The 17,087-nt window shown below is 52.4% G+C and overlaps 1 protein-coding gene across 3 annotated transcripts in view; it reads right to left on the reverse strand.

The window, feature by feature from the left end:
- Positions 1–2,016: 2,016 nt before the first annotated feature.
- Positions 2,017–17,087, reverse strand: part of IQGAP3 (IQ motif containing GTPase activating protein 3) — a 40,201-nt gene continuing 25,130 nt past the window's right edge. For 2 of the 3 annotated variants that reach the window (XM_082615978.1, XM_082615977.1), the window contains exons 22-38: positions 16,990–17,059; positions 14,046–14,254; positions 13,182–13,334; positions 12,732–12,895; positions 12,170–12,394; positions 11,163–11,303; positions 9,674–9,758; positions 9,017–9,249; positions 8,516–8,648; positions 8,318–8,420; positions 7,580–7,706; positions 6,416–6,503; positions 5,459–5,671; positions 4,797–4,963; positions 4,385–4,486; positions 3,836–3,944; positions 2,017–3,155 (exon numbers count right to left, since the gene is read on the reverse strand). In XM_082615978.1, the coding sequence (XP_082472104.1) occupies positions 3,042–3,155; positions 3,836–3,944; positions 4,385–4,486; positions 4,797–4,963; positions 5,459–5,671; positions 6,416–6,503; positions 7,580–7,706; positions 8,318–8,420; positions 8,516–8,648; positions 9,017–9,249; positions 9,674–9,758; positions 11,163–11,303; positions 12,170–12,394; positions 12,732–12,895; positions 13,182–13,334; positions 14,046–14,254; positions 16,990–17,059 (2,436 nt within the window). In that variant the 3' untranslated portion in view covers positions 2,017–3,041. The remainder of the gene's footprint in view (positions 3,156–3,835; positions 3,945–4,384; positions 4,487–4,796; positions 4,964–5,458; positions 5,672–6,415; positions 6,504–7,579; positions 7,707–8,317; positions 8,421–8,515; positions 8,649–9,016; positions 9,250–9,673; positions 9,759–11,162; positions 11,304–12,169; positions 12,395–12,731; positions 12,896–13,181; positions 13,335–14,045; positions 14,255–16,989; positions 17,060–17,087) is intronic. The other variant, XM_082615979.1, reaches the window with a different exon arrangement.

Consider the following 17,087-nt stretch of genomic DNA (forward strand, 5'->3'; position numbering starts at 1 on the left):
CTCCCTCCCTTTCTGTGTTGGTTTTTTGTTGCCCAGCACGGGCTTTCTCTAGTTGCCTTCTCTAGTTACGGCGAGCGGGGGCTACTCTTCCTTGCGGTGCACGGGCTTCTCATTGTGGCACGGGCTTCTCATTGTGGTGGCTTCTCTCGTTGCGGAACATGGGCTCTAGGCATGCGGGCTTCAGTAGTTGTGGCGCACGGGCTTAGTTGCTCCGCGGCATGTGGGATCTTCCCGGACCAGGGCTCGAACCCGCATCCCCTGCACTGGCAGGAGGATTCTTAACCACTGTGCCCCCAGGGAAGCCCCGTAAGAGTTCTTTATACATTGTAGATATAAATCCCTTGTCAGATATATGGTTTGAAAATATCTTCTCCCATTTTGTGGGTTGTCTTTTTATTTTCTTGAAAGTGTCCTCTGAAGCACAGGTTTTGAATTTTGATGAAGTTCAATTTATCTATCAATACTTTTTCTTTTGTGGCTTGTGCTTTCAGTGTCTAAAGAAACCATTGCTTAATCCAAAGTCATGAAAATTTATATCTGTGCTTCTTCTAAGAGTTTTATAGTTTTAGCTCTTATGTCTAGGTTTATGATGTTTTAATTTTTATGGTGTGAGGTAGGGGTCCAACTTCATTCTTTTGTATGTGGATATCCAGTTGTCCCAGCACCATTTGTTGAAAAGACTACTCTTTCCCCCATCGCATTGTCCTGGCACCCCGCACTTATATTTCTGATGTTGCCAAATTGTCCTCTGAGGAGGTTGCCCTGGTGTATAGCCCCAACCATTGGAGCTAAGTGTCTGTATCTCAGATTGGGCATCAACAGTTAGGAAAAGACTTAATGAACTGAAGCTCATCAGGGACCATCACTAGAGTCGAGTCGGTGAGCCTGGAAGAAGCAAGTGGCATGAGAGTGTGGGGTAAAGGAAGTGGAAATGCTTTAGAGAAGAGAAAAATGCAAGGGAATATAATCTGAGCAGATGGGCCTGAGTATAAAGACTTTTTGCCCCTTACCAGCTGTGTAGCATTGGGTAGTTATCTAATCCTCTGAATCAGTTTCATCATCTGTTAAACAAAAATGGTGACTGCTTACCTTTGTAGAGTTGTTGTGAGGAGTAAGTGTATGTAAATATCCCAGCAATAACGGTAGCTGTTGTGACTTTTCTACATGTGGTGCCTGCAGCTGAGATCATGTGACTGTGGGGGGTGCATCACAGTGGGATAGTGTTGGAGCCATTTGGTGAGTGTGAGACTTTTAATGATGACTGATCATGTGTAGAAACTTGGATCCACTGGTACGTGTCACTGTCACCCAGAGTGAGGCGGTACTTGAAGTTTTTACTGTGACATGTTAAGGGGGGGAGAGGATGTGACTGAGATTGAATGTGACAGCAAGACAGATCCTGAGTGACAGAATGGAACGGAGTGCAGGGAGATGGGCTGCACCGGGCAAACTTGTGTGCGCCCGCCCAGTAGGAGCTGCTTGGGAGTTCAGATGTCAGGACAGGTGTCTGTATAGACTGTCCCCTCCTCCAGACTCCCCTCCATGCTTCCTGAAACCTGGGAGGAAAGGAGGGCGGCTTTCCTCATGGACACGGGATTTTGATCATAGTGTAGAACCCACGATACTAAGGAGCTGTGGCTCAAGCACCTTTGGTGTCATCACCCAAGGCTCAGGAAAAGAATTTGCAGCAAATGTGTGCAAAACGGATGAAGTAGAAGCTGGACTGGTTTCTCCTCCTCTTGGCTTTAGTCTTCAGAGCGGCCGATAAAAGCAGAATCGAAACCTAAGCATTCCTTCCTACTCTCTGTCCCCTGGGGAGGGAAGAGAGGAATAAATGCCACATCTCATTAAGCACTGATGAGCTCAGGCAGGCAGAGTGGGCCCACAGCCGAGGCAGGCAGGAGGCTGGGGGAGGCTGCAGGAGGGGCTCCCCAGCTCACCAGGGAACATCTGTCCCAGAACCTGGAGGCCTGCTCTGCAGGAAGTGAAATAAGGGCTTAACAACAGATGTGGGGGTAACAGCTGCTTTTATTAAAATGAAATCAGAAGGGCCACAGGAACAGGAAGCTGGGTAGATGTGGGGACAAGAGAGAGACAGTGGCAGAGACAAGACGGCAGATCTATGGAAACGGCCTGGAAGAGTCATCTCTAAGGTGCAAGCATCCTGAGGGTGAGAAAAGGGGAAGACTGCTCTTTGTACCATATGAAGCTGAAGTAATGAGATCTTAAACACAAGTGATCCAAGGTGACTTTATATACAAGGTATAAAAGATTGGCACGAATATTAGTTTGAGCAGGGAAATGGGAACTCTTTCTCTGAGCTCAAAAAGAAAGAAAGCCATGATTAAGGCTGCACAGAGTATAGGGGTAGGAGAGAATAAATACCCTAGTGACCCGCATGTAAAACAGAGACTGTAAACAAGGGAATGAGATTTGAGGTTAACGGAGGGTCATCTTGCCTAGGCCGCCTTGGACAACCGTTGTCACAGTGCCACGTGGGCCTTCACGAGCGCTGTCCACCCGGTGTGAGGGTGACGGGCTGGAGGGTGCGAGGCGTCACAGCAGCAGAGTGGCCTGGGCTTCAGAAGGGCAGGAACACACACTGCTGATGAAGTGGAAGTGGGGACAGGGAGCCCAGCCCTGGCTTTGGGGTCTGCGAAGGGAAGGGAGGCAGCGGGACATCGGGCCGCTGGGGCAGTGCTCGTGGTACTGGGAGGGCAGCAGCAGACGCCAGAGGAAGAGCTAACTCAGGTCAAAGGGCGGGCCCTAGGTTCATTCCCTATGATCTGGCTGGAAAACCGTGGGGTTCTGGGACTTCAAAGCCACACAGCCAAACTCAGAGACAGGGTTCGCTTGATCCAATTAGAGTCCCTGCCTGTGGCCAGGTAGACAAACTCCTCCCAGCTGGGGAAAGGGTGAGACTCCTCGAGCCCTGCCCAGTCCTGACCTCTGGGTGTCTGCAGGGAAGTGGAATAGTGCATTAGTGTTAAGAAAAGTATCCAGCGAGGTAAGAAAGGCTTGGGTAGCACCCACTGCCTCTGTCACTTCCGCAAGAATTTCTTGTTGAGGAGGAAGATGAGAAGGTTGACGTTGACCTTGGCCTTGTTGAAGAGTTTCATGACAGCCACACCCTCGTACTGGAGCTGCAGGAGGTCCTAGGGGGGAGGGAAGGGGCAGGGAGGCAAGTTTGAGGGTTTCTCACGGTGGCCCATACAGCTAGTCTATAAAACACTAACATATTGGAGCCTTACACAGTCATCCAGTGGCACTGGCCACTGAAGTGGGCATTGAAACCCCCTTCACAGATGAGGAAACCAAGGCCAAGAGACAAGTACAGTGACTTGACCAAATGTCAATTCAAGCAGAGCCAAGGCTTGAAATCATTGAAAAGACAAAACAGCAGAGCAAAAAGATTTGGATTTAAAATCACTGCTTCCCTGAACACTGGCTTATGACTTAGGCCGGCTTCTTAACCTTTTAGTCTCAGAGCCTATAAAATAGGGATAATGCTTGAGAGCTTCGGAGAGGATTAAATGAGGTAATGTGTAAAGTCCCTGACATGTGATAGGGCTTCAGATATTAATCCTGCTCTGACATCACCAGCCCACTCCACTCTCCTGATGCTTGGCAGTGGGGTCTGGGTCAGGGCACGGGGACAGAGAGGCTTGGGCTACACAGACCATCACCCTTCTCTTCAGGAAAAGACGATATGGATTGGGTGGGGAACAGAGCTGATGTCATCCGTGGCCCAGGGAAGCCAGGCGAGGCTGCCACCTTTAGGCTAGCACCGAAAGCCCATCGGGTGTCTTGAGGGCTCATGGGAGTGTCCCCTCACCTGATAGTGAAGCTGAAATCGCTCCATGTCCACACCCAGGAACTTGGCATTTACTTCGAACTTTCCTGCCTCATCTCCAGGGGTGATGTCAAAGATCACATTTCTGAAGCTATCAAGAACAGGATTCAAAACAGGGACCCGCTGCCTCTTCCCAGGGCCACAGCCGCATTCTTCCACCCACTGCTGCTCATCCCAGGCAGTGCCGTGAGTCACCCAGAGCCAGGCTTCCCCTCTATCACTCTCTTTCTCCTCCCACTTTTACCTCTGCTTACACCTCAGCTCTTTTCTCTGCCCAGCCCTGATCAGCTGTTCTCTCCACCAGGACACTTTCCCAGCATCTTCTGCCTTGGGGTGTCTAGAACTGTGCCAGACCACACCCACTGCCCTTAACTCTGTCTGGAAATGTCGTGTCTTCCCCATTGTTCTAGCAGCTCCTTCAAGGCAGGGACCATGCATCTCCTTCCCTCCCACCTGGTGCCCAGCCCAGAGCCCCATGCCCAGGTTAGGATATGGGAAAGGTCTGACATTCTGCCCTCCAAAGACACGTACTGAGAGGTGGGAAGATCTTCAATTTCCACCAAGACACCTTTCTCCAGGAGCTGGGCAGCAGTGTAATGGAGAGATGGCTGCTTCTTCCCTTTCCCAGAACCCCTGATGAAGAAAAGGCCCCAGAGAATTTATCTAACAAACCCTTCAACACCAAAGACACTAGTTCTCTCTGTGGCTGGTAGGAAGGAAATTAGACCCCGAGGAAGACTTCTCACTGGTGGAAGACAAAGGAGGGGGCTGCACTTGAACCCAAGACTTTGCGAGTGAAACTCAAAGACCAGAGTCAGGAAGGGACCATGCTGTTCTGGGGTGAGATGTCCCTATCAAAGCTGGTAAAGAGTGGGGCAAAGGTCGACATGGGCAGGAGGAGAGGTTACAGGTAAGCTTCAAAGTGTAGGAAGGGAGCACCTACTTGGAGCTGGGGGCCAGGTGGTCCAGGCAGGCCCGGATGTACTGGCTGTAGTAGTCGCCCTGCTCCTCATAAAAGGTGGTCTTAGTGCTCAGGGCCTGGAACGTGGCCTGGAGCTTCACCAGCTCTGCCTTCCGTCGCTGCCGGTGCCTGCGCTGGTTGCGGATGTCCTGGGGTTGGGGGCACCAGGGGAGGGGTGAGTTGACCCTTCCTGGCAGGAGAGCCTCAGGGTCTGACTCAGGCCCAAGAACAACTCACTGTAAGGATCTTCAGGAAAAGCAGGAAGAGGAAGATTTCAAGGTTGTTTTCCCTAGGAGGAGGGCAACCTCAAGGACCCTATCCCAAACCCTTGAAGGATGTTTCCAGGGCCTCTCCCCCATTGAGGAGTAACCGTTCCATGGCTCCTTGTTTTTTAACGAAAGAGAGTTTCAAGAATACTCCCTTCCCTGATGAATTTTGAGACCTTTCCTTCAAAAAGGACCCTTGGAGATCGCTTGGCCTTCCCCTGGCTGGTGACAATTTTGGGTAGGCACTCACCAGGGAGAGGCCTGCCCTTGAGGTGCCAGCGCTATGGACACGCGTGCACACACACACACACACTCTCACTCCCTCTCTCTCTCTCTCTCTTTCTTGCCCTCCCGCTCCCTTCAGGCCCAGGCCGTTACCTTGGCCAGTTCGTCTACCAGCCCCTGGTAGCCGTCGCTGGCGCTGACCAAAGCCAGGCCCTCGAGTCGGCGCAGGTTCCGCAGGACACGCTGTTGCTTCTCTGCCAGCGGCAGGAGGGAGTGAGCTGTCAGCGAGCGGTGTCGTCGCAGCGACACTGGGGTCTGGGCTTCACAGGCCTGGCGTCGGCACATCAGCCGCTTGTGGGCTGCTTCCTGGGGGGCAGAGATGCTGAGGGGACTAGCAGGCCCTACCATTCTGCCCCCAAGCCATGGTCCAGAGGGGGAGGGGTGGGGTGAGGTGGCTTGTGAAGAACATCAAAGTGTACAACCTCGCAGATGCTGAAGGGCCTCGTGGGTCACCTGAGAGGAAGAGTGGCCAAGGGGGACCCACTAGGAGTACAGCATAAAGGATTCCGGTAGACACTGGCTGCGACTTCCCAACGGAGCTTTGTGATGGCTCCAGGGTATTTGGGGTTCTCTCCCTCCTTCTGTCCTGCGTTTGGGGACAGGCCTCTACTGGTTGTCCCCACCTGTTCTCTGGGAAGCCCCTGGCTGAGTCTGTACTCCAGCTGGCCCAACTTGCCCCTGGCCACCCACCACTCAGCACCTTCTCCTGCCTCCAGGCCCTCAAGCAGCCCACTCCCTATGCTGAGCACCAGCCCTTCGGCGCTCTTCAAGGGAGCCTGCCCAGACTGCCTCTCTGCACCCCCAGCAACTCCTAGCACTGACATCAGGGTCTGAGGTCCCTGCAGGGTTCACTCTTATTTCAATGGGGAGTAGGGAGGGAGATGGAGTCTTGGCACTCTGCAGCCTGAGGGTCTCTGGGGGTCAAGGGCAGAGGCCTCGGCCCCTCAGAGCTCGCATTACTGGTGAGCACAGGTGTCTGCCCGGGAAAGGCATCAGTCATGCTGGTGGGGGGCGAACGAGACAGTACCTGTGGGCCAGCCTGCCGCTCACCTGCTCTCTGGAGGCCGAGAGGGACAGGATCTCCTTGAGGGAATCCCCAGAGTGGAACTGCATGATGTCAGCCAGCATCTGCTTGGTGCTGCAGGAGGGGAGCGAGGGGGGAGAGGTGAGGGACAGGGGGAGGGTCTGGACATGGGGCTGACTAGGGAGCTGAGAGTAAGTGGACCTTGCCCCGCATCATGGCTGCCAGGGATGCTTGGGTGGTAAGAAGAGAGGGTGCGATGGAGGTAGATGTTGTGAGGAGAACATAACCAGGAGGAAGACCCAGGAGGTGGGTTGATGGGTCTGTGATACAGAACTACCATGGTTCCAAACCACTGTGCTCTCTTACACCTCTGTGTCCTCTGCCTACAATGCCTCCCACAAATGGTCTTCCTTTGAGTCCTTTGGCTGAAGGACACACTTCCTCCTGTGAGACCTTTCCCTACCTAGGTGTCCCTCTGAGCTCTCACGCACCTGACACCCACCTCCCTCTTGGCGGCTCTCTGATGCGTGCTCACCCCTAGCCTCGCCCCACTGTAAGGGCTTTGATGGCAGGACAGAGCTGAACACCCAGCTCACTGGTTTACCAGGTGAATGGGTGAGCAGAGGGGCTGCCTTGCTGGCAGGGGGATCAAAGTGGCAACCTGGCTCCTCTTCTGCCTGGATGACCAGCCCAGCCCTGCTGGGGGTCCTCCCTCACTTTTGCAGAACTGCGGTTGAAAAGCTCCATGCCCATCTCCTGACCATCACTCGTAAGGACAGGGAATTAGAACACGAGCTCCTCCACCGACTGGCTGTGGGACTTTACGTAAGTCACTTAACCCAAGTTTCTTTCCTCCACTGGAAGGCAGGGAAACCATCATCTACCCCACCGTTTGTCCCTTAGGTTAAAAGATGTATAAGAAAGCATTTGGTAAACAGCACAACAATATGCAAACAACCGTGTTGCCAATGTCCTATTGCCTATTCCTTTGCCTTCAGCCACAGGACAGAGCAAAAAGCTGAGGCTGCCAGAAGGAAAACAGCTGAGACTGCAGCAAGGGGAAGGCCAATTCGGCTTCAGGGAGAACTTTCTGAAGGATAAGAGAGCCCAGGAAGAAGGTGGGATGGCCACTCCAGAGTAGCCATCTTACTGGCCTGGGGAGGCTCAGGGGGCCGAGGCTGCTCTCCCACCTCAGAAGCAGGCTCCGGGCATTGGTGTCGTCAGCATCTGTCTCTAGCCCTTCAAACTTGTTGGTCAGTGTCAGGGACACTTCTAGCTTGCTCAGATCCACGTTCCCATCCGCAGCTACGTTCTCCCCTGAGGCAGGTGAGGAAGGAGAGAGACTAGCACACTTAAGCACAGATGGGGCCACGGTAAATAAATACACTGCTCCATGAGCCCCTCTTCCAGGAAGCTTTCCCACACTGCCCTGCGGCACCACCCTGTACCCTCAGCCCTGAGCACCAGCGGAAGGGCTGTTACCCACAGAGCTCACCCTTGCATTACTGGGGCTGTGCTTCCCCAAGCCTGGAGCTCCTGGCTGTCTCCCATCTGTCACCACCTCCACCCTGCCCTTCCACCCCTGTAAGCCAGCTTCCTTCCATTCCACAGCTCCTGAAATCCCCCCTCATCAGAGACACATTTTAAGACCCAAGACAGGCCCTATCCCTCCACGGCTCTCTCGCATGATTTAACTGGCCATTTACATGATGGTACGGGGTCCCCTACTGTTTGTCCACTTTCTCCATATAAGTCTGTCCATCCCAGGACTAGAGGGAGAGAGGGAGAGCGTGTAACCAGCTTCCTGGCACACGTCCCTGACTGAACAAAAACTTGAGGGGGCACGTTCCCATGCCCTGCTCACCTGACTGCCCACCCCTGCCTGCAGGCCCCCGCCGCCCACCCCAGCTGTCAAGGATGGCACGCACCGATGAGGTCAGGGACGGTGGGCAGCTCCCCAAGGTCCTCCAGGAGCTCGTGCAGGGGGTCGCGGTGATCAGGGGCGATCGAGTCCTGGTGTTCTAGCAACAGCTTTAGGACGGAGGGAGAAAAAGAGATGCAGAGTTTGAACCAGGCCTTCCAGGGCCAGCCCACCTACCCAGTGCCCCCAGGTTGCCGCCCCTCACCCTGTGCGTGTTGACCAGCTCCCCCACGGTGATGTACACCACAGGTTTGGCCACAGCCACCATGTCTGAGTACTCATCCATCGCAAAGCGCTCTTCTGGCTCTGGCACGTGGCAGGCTCGGCAGATGAACCTCCTACTTCCAGAGGAAGATCATGTGAGAGGGTGGGGCGGGCCGGCACCCGCCACATTTCTGTTCCCATCAGCCTTCCGCCGGCCCTCTCCAGTGACTGCTCAAGCCAACTGTGACTCTCCAGTCTCGGCTCCGGCCCTTCTGTGCTGCTCTACTTTCTCTCCCGGTGGTCCCCTCAAGCCAACTTCCTTCAACAGTCCTCTTTTCTCTCCACTGGGGAGTCCTTCCAACAATCTATCCTCCAACCCACTAACTATACTCTTCACCTCTATGCCTCCCCTCCTCATGGAGTTGAGAGGGGAAGTGGTACGTGAAAGAAGATGGGAAAAGGGGGAGGGGACAGGGAGGAATAGGATGCCAGGACCCAAGACCTGAACTTGAGGTGTGTCTCCTCCAGATAGTCATTCAGGACCCGCAGGTGCTGACTCTCCCTGGAGAAGGCCTTGCCAGCTGCAGCATGCTGCAGGAGTTGAGCCACAGCCCCCAGGGCGTGGCGCTGGGGGGTAGCCAGGGCGCCGCCTGCTGCCATGGCCACAATGTCGAAGGCGTCGGGGGCCACTACAGCCGGGTTCAGGAAGCGGTAGTACAGGAGGTTCCCTACGACCTGAGGGCACAGGATCGTAGAAGCACCTGGGGTCTGCCTCCACAGCCCCAGCCCCGGTCTCCCAGCTCACCTGGCTGGAAGGACCACCTGCGTCAACCCCGTTATTGTACAGAAGAGTAAACAGACCCAGAGCAGGCCAGGAACTTGCTCAAGGTCACGCAGCAAACTTGAGCAATAGCTGGGACTGGAACCCAGATCTGACAAGTCCAGGGTTGGCCACTGTTAACTCATGTCCTGGGTGCCTTTCCATCTGCTACCTGAGCCCTGCTGGTGAGCCAGGCTCGACTGACATGGTGGAGAATATTTTCCTTCTTAGATTTTTACAGCATAGGGTTTTCTGTCCTTTTGTGTCAGTCTGGGGGTTCACAGGCACCATTGGGGCAAAGGAGAGGGCAAGAGGTGGGGGATGGGAGACAACACTTGCCTTATAGACCTCATTCTCTGTGGCGTCGGGGAACTTCTCTGCCAGAGTTGTCTTCAGGACCTTGGCCACATATCGCATCCCATACCTGGGGGCAAAGCAATAGGTGTGCTATGGCCCTGCCCACCCACCCCAGAGTGAGGGCCTGAGTGTCTGCCTCTCCTTCCCCGGGCTCAGCCACCCCAGAGCTGAGCTCAAGCACTGGCCCTCCCCTATCCACAGCCAGCTCCCTGCTGCCTTCCTCCAAACATCTCTGGGCCTTGTCCCTCACTCCTGCCCTTATGTCAGCACCGAGGACCAGGGCCCAGTCAGCCACTAAGCTCTCACACAGCCTCCAACCTGGCCTGAGAGCCTCTTCTTTGGTCCCCTTTAGTGTCCCCTGGGAAACACCCCAGATCCCAATATTCATCCCGCATTCCCCACAGAGGCACCTTTAGCCTGTACCTTAGGTGTCTGACACCCACAGCCAGAATCCCATCCCAGGACAGCCTGGGCGGCTCTGAGGCTGTTATCACAGAGCATCTATGAAGGGCCTGGTCTGGGCTAGAAGCAGGGGCCGAGGAGCACAATGAACTGGAGTAGAAGCATCCAGTCCTGATTCCACCAGTAACCAGAGATGTCAGCTTAGGCTGTTCTGCTCCGCTTATAAGTTTGTTCCCTCATCTGGAAAATGGGAATGTTCATTCTTGCCCTCTCTATCTCATAGGGTTTTTATGAGGATCAAGTGAAATTACTCTGTGAAAGTAATGGTAGTGCTATTCAAACATGCTAGACTTCATTATCATTCCTCTTACGGGTGTGCCACCTACAAATTTAAGTAAATACCTTTCAAAGCTATTTCCACCTCCTAGGGTGCCAGGGACAGAAGTTTACAGCTCGCTGTGTCCTTTCCGTTATTAGTCCTAGGACAACCTTTTCTGAATCCTAATTTTAAATCCTTAATCCAGTCCTCCAGGTTTGGAGAGCAGGGTACTGAACTCTGTGGGCTCCCCTCTGCAGCATCCCCACCTTGCCCCGTGCACTATTGAGCACCAGAAAGGCTGGTTGGCTGAGTGATGATCTAGATGAGGCCCACCTTCTCACCATTTTCAATCATCTGTTTTCAAAAAATAATTATTGACTAAATTTTAAGAAAGGAAAGGACTTTTATCAAGTGTTTACTGGTTTGCAGTTTTCTTATTTTTGACTTTGTGGACTGAAGAGTTTTATATTGTCCACCATTTACACTCAGACAATAATATGTCCCTATAATCACTTGAGGTTCCCTTCTCTGGCCCAGTGATGTCCTGACTGCCCACACAGACCTGCGTGCTGTATTCCAGCGCAAGTCTCTAGCCGGGGCTTTGGGCATTCTCCACCCATCTCCTGAAGCCCTTGAGCACCTCGAGACCAGTTTCCCTTCCTGCTTGCATCCTTCAGCTCTGCTCTCCCCATTGTGGCCTGGCCCTCGTGAGATCCTGTGCCTAGGCTGGTGTGCAGCTGTTGCACATACGGAATTTGGTCCACAGATGAGATGATGGCTGCAAGGAACTTATCGGTCATGGCAAGGAGGTTGCGGAGGGAGATGTCCAGTCGTCTCTGGACCTCGGGGTGGCTCAAGGCCTGCTCTGGGGTGATGTCATAGGGGAGGTGGCTATGGGCAGAGAGAGACAAGTTATCAGCCAGAAGCCCCTCCCATGGCCTCCCCTCCCTAAGGCTCTACCCCCTAAATTCACCTAACAACAAGATCTCATACATACACACTGAGGGCAGCCCAGCATATGCTTAAGGGGATTAGGCCAGAATAAGAGAAAGGACTCGGAGAGGACTAGAGTGATGTGGGTGGAAGAAGAAAGAGATGGAGCACCCAGGGGGAGGTGGAAGAGTGTAGGAGGAAATGGAGGACCTGGAGTCTGTGGAAAGATCCTAAAGGGAACCAGAGGAGACGAGGGCCACCCTGCATATCTTTGGTAGTTGTGGTGGTGGGGAAGGCTGGGCCAGGCCTTGCAGTACCCCCAACCTATATGCCTGCGTGCCACCCAGAGAAGCCACCACCACTGCCTACTCTCCTCAGCGGCTCCATTTCCTTAGTACCTATGCATCTGAGTTAATGCCTCCAATCTATAAGGCCAACTTATTTCTCCCACTATCTCATTTGCCTATTCATCTATAAATTTGAATATTCAACTATACTCCTATCAATAAGGAGTCCATATCCCAACTCCCAGTAAATCTGACATATCATTTGCAAGCACTGACATGGCAATTAAACACATTTGCATATTCATCTGTGCTCATTCTATGTTAAGCACACCAGGTCTGGTGTCATTTACAGCAGTTCCATGTTAATTACCAGAGGGGGTCTAAAGGCTACCATATTTCATCCTATAGGGCTGGTGTCATATTTGCATAAATCAGCATGCTCATTTATATGCCACCTTCAAAGCACGCTCAAGCTTCCCCAGTGAGGCCCAAGACTGAGCTGATCAAAGAGAGCTCTCCCTCTGCCCGTCTGCTCACCTGCGCTGCCCTGTCTGGGCCTCGGTCTGGTTGATCCAGCTCTTGTAGAGGTGGACAGGGTCTGTGTGGATGCTGAGCATCTTGTCCTCCAGCACATCCTGGATCACCTTGCCCAGGATCTCCTGCAGGGCACTTTGCCCCCGCCCGTTACGATAGAATCTCACCACCAGCCTCACCACCGTTGGGTTGCCTGTCACCATGTCCTGGGGCTGCTCCACCTTTGACCTATGGGTCAAGAGATAATTGAAGCTGGTCTCCTGCCTCTGTGTAAAATAGCTGCTTTTCCTTTTGAGACTTTTGGCTCTTTAAAGCCTGCTCTGGTACCCCTCCTGTTAAGGAGTGTCTTGTTATCTCTGTCTCAGCCTTTGTGCTAACATGTCAGCGCATGTCCTCCCTGCATGCTGTCCCAGGAGGTGGCTTGTCTCCATAGGAGGCAGAGAAAAGAGGTCTTCTGATTCCATTTCTACCTTCAAACCTCAGTAAATTGTCACCTTGTGAAGGAGCCAATAGTGGCATCTCTTCACCCATTCTCTTCCCATTCCTTTGCATCTGGAAAACCTACTTGATTTCCTCCTGGAGTGCTGTCTTGAACAGCTGGAGCAGGAGATAGGCCTCTCGGCGGTTGGAGGCATAGTTGTATAGACTGAAAATCACTGATTCCATGAACTTGGTGGTTTTGTTCTGTGGCATCTGAAAGATCAGCTTGGCCAGGTAGATGGGTTGAGTCTGTACGCAATGGGGGAGATAAGAATAGCTGATAATGCACCTTGAGGACTAGTGATCAGATAAAGAAAGGCTTTGCTGATTGGAACTTGGAATAGAGAACATTGTCACACTTCCTGGGGGGTACTGGGAACATTCCAGACCAATGAACAGAGGTAGTCTCTTTCCCTGGGTACAAGGCATTAGGACTGTGGGAAAGAATACCTTACTTGCTGGTAAAGGCACAGATACGAAGGCCTCAAGGTCCCAGACCCTCAGGAGATATCTCCTTCCAAAGTCCTCTGCTCACCTGGAGCAGGTAGAAGAGGTGTTGGTAAGCTTCTAGTTTCTGCCGTTTCTCTTTGCTCAGCGACTTTAATCCCTTCTGCTTGTCCAGAACCATCATATCTGACAGCTGTTCCTTATTCTTCTTGGTCAGCTTCTTGCAGTGGGAGACCACTTCCTGCAGGGGCGGGGGAGCGGGTGATACAACCGACCCAGGCCAGCACAGAGCACAGAACATATGGTCTAGAATCAGTGCCTTGAAGAGCCAGGGCTTTCTGCTGTTCAAGGTATTCAAGGAATGAGCCAAGGGAGATAAACAGTTCTAGGGTGAGAAAGGGCCTCCTACTGCCCCGAGACTCCATCTGGCACCTCTGTTGTCACAGGGTGAGTCCCCAAAGAGAAGTGGGTTACCAGACTGAGGCACCATGTCTATTCGTTTCTGCTACTATTTCTTATTAGACTGTTGTACAGATTTGAGGTGGAGATATCACTAAATCACTTCCACCCCTTCACTGCATATTTGTATGGTAACTTACAGTTTAAGGAGCTTTCATATCTGTTTTTACATTTGGCCTGGTGAGCTAGGCACTCTCATTATTCCCACTTTACTAATGAGGAAACAGACCTAGAAGTTAAATGACCAGCCCGCAGTCCCATCTCTAGGAATCAGCAGAGCCAGCCATTCCAATTTTATGTCCAGTGTTCTTTCTGCTATATCATGTGCCCCAACAAATTACTAGAAGGGCAGAGGACCACTGTACAAGGACCTGAGCCATGTGATAAAATCCAGACATTTAAAAAATATTTGATTAGCAACCAGAGAATGGCCAGCATCACCTCTCCAGAGGCAGCTAGATTTGGGAGAAGGGTGGGCCAGTGGGCCCCTCACCTGCAGGGTGATCCGATTCTTCACCAGCAGGCCAATCTTGATGTCCATGAGATTGAGGTCCTGCTCCAGCTGCTGATTGGACCGGATCTTCCTGACCACCTCTTCCTGGAGCTTCAGCAGCTCTGCCTCAGCCAAGAAGTCCTGGTGGCTTTGATTCAAGAGGTGGGCAAATCTGCGTACCACGCTGAGAGGGGGATGGGGCGCGTGGACTGGCAGGAAGGGAAGAGGCGCCAGGATTAGACATGGCTTCACTAGAGGCTTCCTCTCCAGCCCCCTTCCCCAGTAATCCCTCCCTCAGTGTCCATTCTGCTTGAGGCTAGAAGGTCCCCAACCCCAGTCATTTTCTAATTAGTTCTGCCTGCAGTTGGAGGGCAGTGGGCAGCCTCCCAGCCAGTCCTGTCCCCGAGCTCCTTATCTTATAACTAGGGATGACACAAGAGCTGTCCTTCCCCTACCTGGATTCACCCCCAACCTGGGCCTATCTCGGTGACCTCCCACACCAAAGTCAGAGCCCTAGCATCCTCTGATGATCCGTTTAGGCTGCCCTATTCTGATCCACTCCCCACTGCTGCTGGGCCAACTTATTCATCCTTCATTCCAAGTTCACTTCCACCTATCAGCCCCCACTCAGCCCTGCCTGACCCTCACACAACCCTCCTCTGTCAGGAGTGTCTGCGTCAGGGGAGCACAGATAGAAGGAATGTTCAATGCGTTTTATAATATAGGGAGGTCAGAGTTAGATGGATTCTCCTTGAATCTCTTTTGGAATGATATTTAAGCAAAGAGAAGCCTATGAGCTAAGCTACAGGGAATAACAACAAAATATCAACTAAGACATATAATGTTCACTATGGAACAGAAACTGTTCTAAGTGCTTTAACATGCTTAAAACAACCCTGTGAGGTCAGCACACTGTAACTTACTGAGGAAATCACTCTGGCACAGAAAGGGTAAGTAACTTGCCCTAGGTTACACAGCTAGTAAGAAATGAAGGAGTCAGATTTGGAGGATAAACAAAACCAGGCCTGGTCCTTAAAGGCAGTCCAGTAAGGGAAGCAGACAAATAAACCACAATTCACTACAGTGTGGTTAGTGCTCTGAGAGGGGCAAGCATGGGGACCTTTGGGAAAGTGAAAGCGGGCCACCAAAGGCTACCTGCGGAGTGAAGAAAAGCTTCCAGGAGGAGGTGAGACCCAACCTGATGTCTGTGAAAAAGAGTTGAGAGGGAGTGCACTTGGCTGTTTTAGGAAGTGCTAGAAGTCCATCATGTCTGTAACACAGTGCGGAGGGCGCAGGTGCTGAGGGACAGGGCTGGGGGTCAGTGAGGTCAGAGGTGCAGGGAGAGGTTGGATCAGAGAGTTTTGGAAGCTGTGCTTAGGAGACTGGACTTTATCCCCAGGGCAATGGGGTGTTGCTGACAGGTTTTAAGAAGGAGTGACAAGATCACGAGGTTTAATGGACTAATCTGGCTACTGTGTGGAAGACAGATCTTTGAGGAGTGAAGAATGGATAAACCAATGGAAGACAGCTGATGGCATCTTGGATTCAACCAGGTATAGCACCTTAACTCATTTAATCCTCACTACAACCATACCTGATCATTATCTCCATTTTATAAATGATAAAATGGAGGCAATAAAGAAGTTTAGTAACTTGCCTAGGGCCACATGGCTAGTAAGTGGCAGTGCCCTGAGTGGAGCTGGGGCTAATGAAATTGGGAGACAGACCTGGGAAAAACAAGTTCTTCCAGAAAAACTATAAACTAAAGAGATCAAGGGTGGTCAGGGCAGTGGTATTAATGCAACAGCAAGAGAAAAAACAGAAAGGGCCAGGCTGGGGAGAGGTAAGGAGGGAAAAGCAGCTAGCTGCCCGGAAGCAGATGGACCGAGTGTCTATGGCTAGATAGGGGCAGATGGTACCCCTACCGGCAGGAAAGGGTGGGAAGATGGACTAAGGAGGTGAAGGAGATGATTCCTGAACAGTGTACTCAACCTTGAAGCCCACAGGTGTGGCCTCAGGCCCAGGAAGGAAAGGGGCCTACCTCTTCGGAAACCCACGGGCTGGAGGTAAACCTGGGATAGACCACTAGTCCACTTCACCAAAAGGAGGGGGACCTCCAAGGCTGGGTTTCCGGGCTTTAAGAACAGGAGCCAAGAGCAGCCTAGAAGGACCTCTTTAAGGCTTTGCTCAACTACTGGGAACCGTGGGGCAGGAAGATGGAGCTCCCTCAAGTGCCCCTCCTCACGTTTCCTAGCACTGCAGAGAGGACCCCAGGTCCCTCGCCTGGCTTCCTGTGTGTTGGGCCACAGAGGGCGGGAAGTGGAGGAATCATGGGTCAGGGAAGAGGGCAAAGTTGGGGAAGGCTGGAACTCTAGGGAGAGGAGAAAGATCCTTTTCTTCCTTCCTTTCCTTTCCTTCCTTCCTTCCTTCCTTCCTTCCTTCCTTCCTTCCTTCCTTTCTTTCTGCTTGTGTGGTAGCAACAGGAAGATCTAAGACTGGTACAGAGGTACAGACAGAACCTTGTTAGAGGGGCTTTTCCTGTGATGAGGCTATCTCTTACTGGGGTAGGGCAGGGGGCTTTTGTTACCACCTCTGTTCCACATTCCTGTACAGACAACTTGTACCTTCCCCTTACCCGCTGTGTGGCCCCAGGAGGGATATCTAGACCTCCCTTCCTCTCCCTCCCATCAAATTGGGGTATCTGTAAAGGCAGGAGCACATCTCCCCATTCCTCCACCCACCTTGGGCCCTAAGGCACGCTCAAGGTTGGGAACATCAGCTGTTGGTGACAGAAAAAGGCTTAAGAAGGCTAGACAACTTTTCTAAGGTCCCAGTTTGTGAGCTGTGGGGTCGTGTGACTTTCTACCTTGTTAACTGTTGAAAGCCAGGAAACTCGCAAAGACAGACACTTGCACAGACAGAGGAGGGAAACCAGGCAGTTTACCTAACATCCTGTAGTCATCCCGGGCTTTCCTGGCTCGGAAAAATGCCTGGATCTTCACGATGGAGTTAACCTGCCAGGAACACAGATGGGAAAAGGGT

Source organism: Mesoplodon mirus (assembly GCF_964341445.2).
Source record: "Mesoplodon mirus genome assembly, chromosome: 3".
Lineage (NCBI taxonomy): Eukaryota > Metazoa > Chordata > Mammalia > Artiodactyla > Ziphiidae > Mesoplodon > Mesoplodon mirus.